Source organism: Macrobrachium nipponense, chromosome 10, assembly GCF_015104395.2.
Source record: "Macrobrachium nipponense isolate FS-2020 chromosome 10, ASM1510439v2, whole genome shotgun sequence".
NCBI classification, from domain to species: Eukaryota; Metazoa; Arthropoda; class Malacostraca; order Decapoda; family Palaemonidae; genus Macrobrachium; species Macrobrachium nipponense.
In genome coordinates this window covers 95,465,076-95,475,540 of record NC_087204.1, presented here as the reverse complement: position 1 = coordinate 95,475,540, position 10,465 = coordinate 95,465,076, and the positions used below count along the sequence as shown (strand labels likewise).

The 10,465-nt window shown below is 40.3% G+C and overlaps 1 protein-coding gene across 1 annotated transcript in view; it reads left to right on the top strand.

Moving 5' to 3' along the window:
• The window catches only part of LOC135224050 (glutamate receptor ionotropic, kainate 2-like), a 27,020-nt gene extending 17,602 nt beyond the window's left edge, over positions 1-9,418 (top strand). Inside the window, exons 8-13 of the mRNA XM_064262967.1 lie at positions 4,219-4,392; positions 5,620-5,825; positions 7,236-7,459; positions 8,336-8,592; positions 9,033-9,229; positions 9,372-9,418. Coding sequence (XP_064119037.1) covers positions 4,219-4,392; positions 5,620-5,825; positions 7,236-7,459; positions 8,336-8,592; positions 9,033-9,229; positions 9,372-9,418 — 1,105 coding nt within the window. The remainder of the gene's footprint in view (positions 1-4,218; positions 4,393-5,619; positions 5,826-7,235; positions 7,460-8,335; positions 8,593-9,032; positions 9,230-9,371) is intronic.
• Positions 9,419-10,465: the final 1,047 nt, after the last annotated feature.

The window sequence follows — 10,465 nt, the reverse complement described above, 5'->3', positions numbered from 1 at the left end:
CTCTTGAGTTTGAATTTGGTGTAAGTCCAACAAAGCCAAATCAAGCAATGGACTGGCTGAATGAGATTCGGTTGTCAAACAGATTGAAATTGCATACGATATTAAGATTATATATGTTAGACCAGTACGGCCTGTATTGCTGTGCGAATATTACTCTCGGTAGAAAGATTTGCGTGATTTGAGAATTAAGCTTCAGGAATAATAAGAACATGAAAGACATGAGTGGCAGCATTTCACAAGTCCTTTTTCGTGTTGCGACTCGAATGCATTAGAACTATTTTTTTTATTGCATTAGGACTAAATTAGGCGAAACCTTACCGTTGTCGATAGAGGAATATATTCAATAATTTGATTTGGTGTCCATAGTGCGACTGGGGGCCCTAAGAAAAAAAATAAAATAAAAATTAAAAAAAAGCTTCATCGGCCTTATTGTTTTGATAGCAAATGTGGGGACCATGGCACCTCATATTTCATCAAAAAATATTGAAAAATAAACCCGAAGATGAGTGACATGAATTCAACCAGAGGTCAGTATGACGTCACCTATTAAGCCTTGATGGCACTAACACAGAATCGTCCAAGTGTATGATGACCAAAGCACACTCCATTCGGTTTCACTTTGACTGTTACCCGCAGAGCTTAACCTCTCATGCTAGACTACTCTTACTACTATAACTGCTGCCACTACTAAGCTGCATGCTTAAACTAGAAATTCAATGTTTAACGTTTTAACGTTTCGTGTGCTCCATTTGTGTCCCTTGTGACGGTCTTGAATTAATGCGTACCGTAGGGGGTTATTGCCGTCAGTGCACCTCACGCAGTGCACTGTAGACATTACTTCAGGTTCCTTGCAGCGTGTCTTCGGCCCCTAGCTGCAACCCCTTTCAGTCATTTTAATGTACCTCCATTGACGTTCTTCCATCTTACTTTCCACCCTCTAATGATAAAATGTTTCATAGTGCAATTGCCACGTTTTTCTCCTGTTACACCTTTCAAACCTCTTACTGACAGTTTTCCTTTCAACGCTGAATGACCCCATAGGTCCCAGCGCTTGGCCTTCCACCGAAATTGCATGTTCTGTCAATCTAAAGTGATACATTTTTTGTTTTGGCCAACGACCCTACGCATACCTTTTCCAAGCGGCCTTTTTATTCACAGAGTGTATAATTAACTTCTACTAATATCGTTCAGTTTATTTTTGCCTTGAGCTGATAGACTGTTTCCTTGCTCTCTTAACAGGACCTTATAAACGTGTAACAAAAGTAAGGCAGCTTTCTCCCAGGAGGCATTCATACTGCAACTGTTGTTGTGGTTACCAATAAAACAGGTTTTGTTTTTCATAAGTTATACATTTTTTAAAGATGTTTGTTAGTAAAACTTTTACCTAAATAGTGTTCACAATACAATGCACCATCCAAGTGCGAGTGAGACAGAGACACACACACACACAAACGATCGACACATTCATCTCTTATTCAATTCCAATGACCTCTGCAAGATTCATCGTCTCGTGATTTAATCACACGAGGCCACTCAGGTTAAACATATTGGTGTTGTAACCGGCTTGTTGTAGATACAACCCCTTTACACGGTAAGAGGGGTCATTTCAAGGAATACAGACAACCTTTTCCAGTAAATCGGTAAATCTGACGATTCGGGGAATCGATGTCAAAGTGAATGCAAGAACCGAGTTTAAGGATATGTTGCTTGGAAAAGCAATTTCGTATCTTTTTTTATTCGTTTATCTTGTATTATGACAATTTTGGCGAATAAAAAAGCCGTTTATGCGCCTTATAAAGGAGTTAAGTTTTTCGTTCGTTTTAAATAGCTCTCTTTGTGTCGAGAAATATGTACTTTTTCTCGTTGAGAACTTGTCACTTGCATGCCTGGTCGCACCCGACTCCCTACCCGAGTAGACGGTATGACGGGCCGTCATCAACACAGAAGTGAAGTCTTCAAACCGGATTTGATCCCGCTAAAACCGGATTAGTAGCGCTAGTGCCAGGCTACTAACTCCGCATGACCGAAATAGTCATGCCGCTGTATCGATTAAGATCGACACTTAAGGGATATTTGTCCTTTCCCGGCTCACCTGAACAGCGAAGTGGAGTAAGAGCGCCGGGGAGGGAGAATCACCCTTCGCACGCGCGCGCACACGTGCATGTGCGTGCAAATGACCAAAGTCAATTCCTTTCTTTAGTACTAATGATTTTATGGGCAGCCATGATTTCGAGGTCGGCGTTGCTTTCGGTGAGGTATATTGTATAATGGCCCATGTTACGTACGAGAGCTGTCCTTTGTCTTCTGTTGCCCCATTAATGGTTTCCTTAGGTCTCTGGTTGAAATTTAAGTTATATAATTTGTGCACTAACTGTTATTACTCTCAAAGCATATTTTTTTTCTCACCAATATTATTACTGTTATTACCAGTATTATGATTACTAGCTTTTATGCTACCTCAGCTATTTTGTGGATAAGTGCCGATTATTCATTTTCTTTTTCTTTTTTATCATGTTGTCTCATGTATCTAGATTGTGTATGTTACTGTCTGTATTTTGTATATTCAATGTATATGGCCCTGAGCTGAAATAAAGCATATTATTATTATTATTATTAGAAGAAGAAGAAGAAGATGAAGAATCCGTAGCCAAGTTTATTAGCCCGATACATTTACTTATTTATTCATTCATTTTAGGAGAATGCTAACAGTGCGACTAGGTCTAGAAATCTAGACTTTACTGCTGAAGGTGATGTAATAAAGCCTTTGAGGCTTATAAAAGCCTTAAAAAGTCAGGATAATAGCGTTGAGTATTGCCGTCAGTGTACCTCACGCAGTGTACTCTAAGCAAGGGTCCTTGCAGCTTCCCTTCGGCCCCTAGCTGCAAACCCTTTCATTCCTTTTGCTATACCTCTCTTCATATTCTCTTTCTTCCATCTTACTTGCCACCCTCTGCCAACAATTGTTTCATGGCGCAGTTGCGAGGTTTTCCTCCTATTACTCCTCTAAAAACTCCTTGTCAGTTTCCTTTTCAGCGCTGAATGACCTTATAGGTCCCGGCGCTTGGCCATTGGCCTGAATTTTATATTCCGTTCCGTGAAAAAAAGAAGAATCTCAATGAGACTTCAAGATTTCATTTTGACATTTGAAGAGAAGCGAAGGTGTCAAAAGTGTGCAAAGTTTCATGTTTCACAGCAAAAGTTTGGTTTCCGGGTAGACAGGATTCAATCGGTCTATCGTCCATCGATTTATTCATCTGAATCGATGGAGATTAACGGGCTGGCGGGTAAGGGGGGCGGAGATTGGGGAGTTTAGCTGGGTTTGGATGTCCTTGCCGAAGTCTGCTTCCGTACCCGTTCAAGAAGTTATGGATATTTATCGATGAATTACATTTCAAGTAAAAGGCTATTGTTGACCTTAATTCAGTTAATGTTACTTGTTCCTCAGCCATAACATATTTGCCCGATGGGATGAAGCACGCGATACCCAAGTTTAATCAAAAGATAATCAACATCATGTCAGTAGGAAAGAGAATAAAGATATATAACTCATTATGATGTGTCCAAGACAACTCCGAAACAAATTAAACCACGCAAATACTGGTCAGCGAAGAAAACTGGATTTCAGAGTTAGTCTTGAGTTCCAATCAAATGCACTTCAGTCCCGCAGCCATAGCAGTCGAGTAAAATGAGATGAGGCGTAGAATTTACCATAGATATTTAGGCTGGAAAGCATATAGACGACATTCTATAAAACTAAGTTGTAAGAGTAAATTATTCAAACGCATAACCAAGAAAACTAATCATATACAGATACGAAGTAGAAAAAAAAAACAAATATATGTAATTTCGCCTTGTTTACCTTCAACATACCAGTAATGACTTCTAACATAAAGCCAGCACTGAAGAGATACAACACATCCCATTGTGGGAACTTGTTTACATACAAGATATGTGACACGTGGAATAAACTGCCACCAGAAGTTGTAAACAGCAACAATGTGGAAGAGTATAAAAGAAAGCTAGACAAAATCGTTAGGACACCGTGAATGCACAGTAAAACCTGCTCCTACAGATAGGTGAGCACACGATGCCTCCTCGGATGGAAGAACAAGTCTTTGAGACATCCTGAACCTTGTAACTCCTTGTAACTTGTTTGAGCCCCTTCCTTCCTTAGCATCACTAAGCAAACTTACAAGACTTTCTCTTTCGCTCCTGAAGGTACAGCTGCCGACAAGCACCTGACCGTCAGTTCGGAAACAAAAGGGACGGTGTATGGACGGGTCTGGTACGAGAACTGATCATGGGAAAAGGTGACGTCATCATTGCGCCCCTCGATGACACTTACGAAAGAGCGCAAGAAATAGACTTCGTCGTGGCTTCTGGCACTATTACGTGAGTGGCACTTGACATCTAAAGGCAATTCTAGCCTGATGTCTTTGCATTGTTGTTTGCCAAGGGTATATTTAAGGAAAGAATTATAGTTTTATTTGAAAAAAACGAATTGTTTACAATCTCTAAGTAGTGATGTTTGGTAAGATAAGTTCTAAAGGTGGTAAGTCTAATGTCATAAAAGGATATCAAAGGATGTTGATTACGTTTGTCAAATGAATTTTTTAAGATAGACTAACTCAAAATAATGTTAAACTTGGTTAACGAATTTCTGAAGATAGAAGTTATAGTGTGGGAAAAGAAAATCTTTGGATAAGTATTTCATAATATGGTAAGTATACTTGTGAAATAATTTTTCAGAATGTTAATATGTGGTAAAACAATTCCCTCAAATAACAATTTTATGCGTTACAAGAATTTATAAAGATATGTTTTTAGTTGTACATAAAGTAATTCTTTGATGAAAAGAGCCAAGTACCAAAAACAGTTAATTAAAAACCAAATGCCTATTGCTGACTCCTGGTATCGAATGCTTCTACCCTAGCATTTAGAAATACCCTCGGCACCCAAATATTTGGTCCCCGTAGAGGTAGTGCCGTTAGTGCACCTCACGGGGTGCACTGTAGGCATTACTTAAGGTTCTTGCAACCTTCCTTCGGCCCATAGCTGCAACCGCTTTCAGTTCTTTTACTGTACCTCCATTCATATTATCTTTCTTCCATATTGCTATCTACCCTCTCCTAACAATTGTTTCATAATGCAACTGTAAGGTTTTCCTCCTGTTACACCTTTCAAACCTATCTACTTTCAATTTCCTTTCCAGCGCTCAATGACCTTATAGGTCCCAGTGTTTGGCCTTTGGCCTACTCTATATATTCCATCCCATTCCATTCCACTTGAATTAAATCTTTCAGATGGTGCTAGTGAAACCCAACATTCATATTCGACTGTTTACCAGTTCCTCGTTGGCTACCAATCCGGTGGTTCCAAGTTCGATTCTCGGCTCGGCCAACGCGGAATCAGAGGAATATATTTCTGGTGATAGAAGTTCATTTCTCGATGTAATGTGGTTCGGATTCCACAATAAGCTGTAGGTGGCGTTGCTAGGTGACCAGTTGGTTCCTGGCCACGTAAAAATATCTAATCCTTCGGGCCAGCCCTAGGAGAGCTGTTCATCAGCTCAGTGGACTGGTTAAACCATGATATACTTCGACTGTTTACCCAACACAGGTACGACATGATCATCAAGCGACCGGAGCCTCAGACCATGACGAGTTTCAGTCGCGTCTTGCAGCCGAAGTCGTGGCACGCCTACGTCCTGGCCATCGTCATCACGTGCCTGCTGTACGCCCATTTCATCCTCCTCGGCGGCAAGGAAGGGTTCAAAGCCCTCTTCGACGCCACTTTCGACATCATCACGATTCATCTGAGGCAAGGTGGGTGGGTGGATGATGCAACCCTGGGCTTGTCCATGGTGGTAGATTACAGACTCTGGGTGCATCTTTGAAAATGACGTCATCTTCTGTCTGTACTTTTAACAAGATTTAAGAGTCGAGTGTCAGATAACTAAAATAAATAAAATAAATCATTTTTTTGTAAAAATAATTTGAAAATTTCATTTTATAATTTGCACCAATCAACTTCCAAAGCTTTGTACAGCCTCTCTTTGGTCGCTACGAAATCCTTTTGAAAAATCGGTAATGCTGGATCTTTTTAAGTTTTAGCTTTGAGGAACCATTTCCAGAAATTTAATAACCAGTCTTAATTCTTGACATGATTTTAAATCTTCTAGAAGTTTCGAGAGTAAGAGATAACTTATAATTAATATGTAGATATTATAACACACTTTACTACGATTAAGTTCCAAATACCTCAAAGCTTCACATCGTCGCAAAATGTATTTCACATTTAGACTCAAGCTCTGAAAATTCAGATTTGAATTCAAATTTGTTCCTTCTGGCGGGATTCTCCTTGGTTTCAGTTAAAGTAAATATCTTGAAAAACATGGTTTTATCATTATTGCATCGACTTTTTGTTCATCGTGGAAGTTTTCCTGTTAAACAGGCAAAACTAACCGATTTCTCAAGGATCTTATTTCTGGGAAGAATCCCGCCAGAATCCATTCACAAAATAATTTGATAACCAGTTTAGAATTTTTATGCGTGTTTGTTTTTCTCTGAGAGAGAGAGAGAGAGAGAGAGAGAGAGGGAGGTGTTGTGTTCAAAACTGCACAAACTTTCCACAAAAATTCTTCCTGAATCTCGGCAGAAATTTCTGTTAAAAAAAAAGCTAGTGTGAGTCTTTGCCAACATCTTTTCAAAATTCATTTCGAATATGCATAAACTCTTCCCGTAACCAATTTCGATTTCGTGAAAAAGTTGCAAAATAAAAAGGCATTAAACTATTTGGGAGGAATATCATCAGATTTTTGTGTAGGTGACTGAAAACGAGCAAATTTGTAAACGTGGTAGCCAATTTTCTCATTTGTTATATTTCTAATAGAACCTCCCCAAATCCTCGAATTCCTATGAAAACTGTTTAGTGTACCTCTTTTCATGTTCTCTGTCTTCCATCCTAATTTCAACTCTCTCCTAACAATTGATTCATAGTGCACCTGCTTTGAGGTTTTCCTACTGTTAAACCTTTCAGCCTTTTTAATGTAAATTTTCGTTTCAGCGCTGAATTACCTTATAGGTCCCAGTGCTCGGCTTTTGGCCTAAATTCTATATTTAATTCAGTTCAGTTCAAAAGTCGATATAAAATCTAAGCACAGTTCTAAAAATAAATAAATAAAACTCACAAACATCTTGCAAAAATATCACTTAAAAGCTCAAATCTTTGTGCAGTGACGGCCTGCATGAAAACGCCAAGGATTCCCCGTAGGATCTTCCTGCTGACCTGCGTCCTCACTGCCTGGATGGTCCTGGTGTACTACACAGCTGACCTGGTGGCCTTCTTGGCTATCCCCGACACCGACCCTCTCTTCAGTAACATGGTGGGTCTCCTCGAGTACAAGGAGTACTACAAACTCGGCCTACAGCGAGGGAACTCGGAGGTTGAAAGATTCAGAGTGAGTGGAAAGTAGTACCTCTTTACGTAATGAATCAAATCGCCAAAAATAAATATTTCGTGCAGTAGTGAGGTCAGTGCACCTCACGTGGAGCACTTTAGGCGTCACCAGAGTGTTTGCAGCAGCCTCATCGCTAGTCTTTGCAGCACACTCATTGCTAGGGTGTTTACAGCACCCTCACCCCTAGTGTGTTCGCACCACACTCATCGCTAGAGTGTTTGCAGCACACTCATCCCTAGAGTGTTTGCAGCACACTCATTGCTAGAGTGTTTGCAGCACCAGAATTTCAGCCTTTTACTTTACCTCCATTCCCACATCTTGCTTTAATTTTGCTGTCCAGCGTCTCTAATTGTACTAAATAGTGCAACGGGGAGGTTGTCTCCCAGCTCAACGCTTTATTTCCTTGTACGTTATCTCTTTATTTTCTTGAGCTCTATTTACTTTCCAACTACTGCATAGCTTGACAGCTTCAATTTCATAAATCTGTCAGATAGAAGTACCCACTTCTTTAGGTAACTGTCAAATCACTAAAAACAATTCATAAGATTTCTTTCAGTATTTCCACAATAATGAATACAGTCAATTAAAAGTAACTTCTTTAGATAACGGTCAAATCGTTAAAAATAGATCATAAGATTTTATTCCAGTATTTCCATGAATAAATTTATATATAGATTGTATGTCCAGATTCAGTCCAATCATATAAAACTTAAAAACTGCCAAATTCATAAAAAATTAGATCCTTGCAAAAAAAGTAAAATGTAAATAAATAGAAACAAATTCAAGAACCAAAACAAAGGCGAACACAAGATCCGTAGTTATGCGAAGATAAATCATGAGACTTAAGAAAGCGGACCCATTACCTTTCGTCCGCAGAACGCTACCGACGTATCCCTCAAGAGGGTCTGGAACGAGATCATCCAGAAAGACCCGGAAAACATCGTGCCGACGGCGGAGGAAGGATTCCGGAGGGTCCTGAAGGAGAAGTTCGTGTTCCTGACGGACGAGAAGTACTTCAGACACCACAACAGACACAACTGCTCCTTCTTGCCCGTCGGAATGAAGCTCTTCCAGTACGGAGTAGGAATGGCAGTGCAGAAGAACTCGCCGCTGAGTTTCGTGCTCAATTACCAGTAAGAAAGAGATTGTTTGTGTTGCTTCAACATCTCTCGTATCTGAAATTCCAACCCTCCCTCCCCCCACCCGTTGCGGGGTGGTTCCGCCACGCGTTGCTCTGTAAGCACAACTTGAGGTTTTTTTGCTGTGTCTCCGGCCCCTAGCTACAACATCATTCATTCCTCTTACTGTATTTCCGTTCATATTACCTTTCTTCAGCCCTGTTTTCCACTCTCTCCTAACAAGTAAATCATAGTACAACGGCGAGGTTTTCTTTATGTTACCCATTTCAAACTTTTTAATGTCAATTTCCGTGTCAGCGTTGAATGACCTCGTAGGCCCCTGCATCGCCTAAATTCCAAAGTCTACTCAATTCTATTTAGTAATGGAAATTCCAAACGATTATGAATCATGAATTCACAGTATTGTTTCTCATATTTTCCCGTTTGGATTTCAGAGTCCTTCAGCAGCAGTCTTCCGGCGTCATGAACCGGTTCAAAGACAAATACAACCCCAAGTTCGACAGCTGCATCACGGCAGCCACAGGCCCCCTGAGCATAACGACGCTCGCTTCTGCCTTCATCATCGTCCTCATTGGAATCATTCTCTCCGTCGGATTTCTGGTTGGGGAGCGATGCTGCAGTCAGTTGGAAGGTCAGATGATACGTTCCAGTTGGCCGCTATCATTTTTCTGTCTTCTGGATAGCACCTTTCTGTTTTAGGAGTAAAAAAAAAAAGCACTACTATTTTTCTAAATGCAGTGATGTCAGTTCTCCAATGTGGTTTCCGTTTTCAGATTTTGCCAATGTGTATGCTGTTGTTAAGACATTAATTGCGAACTGATTCATAATATTAGGAAGTTTTCTATTTACATCTGACTGATCGTAAATAAAATGTGGGCACAAAATCTGTACGCATTTTAGCTTTTAAAACTGTAAAAGTAACATCACTGCATCTTGCTCTTCCAAATACTAGCAAACATATGTATACAGAAGTGTATGAAAATTCGTAAAGTAACTAAGTCTACGGGCTTGACCAGCCTTGTTTCACGGGTAGAACCAGTCCGTTTCAGGAATCTTCTCACCCCCACCCCATTCGGAGGGAGGGTAGGGAGGTAGGAAAAACTACATAATAAACCATCTTAGGGGTCCCTACTATAATCCTGCCAAGTTTCATGCCCATCGGACCAACCGTTTCACCGTGATTGAATGACAGACGGACGGACAGACATTAGGCCCATTATAGTAGTGTAAGATGTTTCAAGATTTGTGGTCAAGAGGTAGAATTCTAAAGAAAAAAGGCAGTACCGTATTTAGGTCAGGAGTGTATTCAGCTTATCTTAGTTGATAATGATCAGAATTTTATTTAAATCGCATACATATTCTGCGCACGCAAGAACAATCAGTGCCAAAGCAGACCAAGGCATGAGAAATCTAGTCGTTCCAGAGCATTAATGTTATCTTGCTGTACTTGACTTTGCGGTAGTAACGGTAATGTGTCTCTAACTGGTTCTGTAAAAACGAATAACAAGTAACAAAATGCGCCGAAGTTTCTTCGACGCTATCGAGCTTTCTGTAGATCGTACAATCAAGGCCACAAAAAACAGATCTATCTTTCGGTGGTCTCGGTATAACGTTGTATGGGCCGTGGCCCATGAAACTTTAACCAGGGGCCGGTGGTGGCCTAGCCTATATCGTTGCCAGACACACGATTATGGCTAACTGTAACCCTGAATATAATAATAGAAAAATACCAAAGCTAGAGGGCTGCAATTTGGTATGTTTGATGATTGGAGGGTGGATGATCAACATACCAATTTGCAGCCCTTTAGCCTCGGTAGTTTTTAAGATCTGCGGGCGGACATAAATAAAAGTGCGGACGGACAGACAA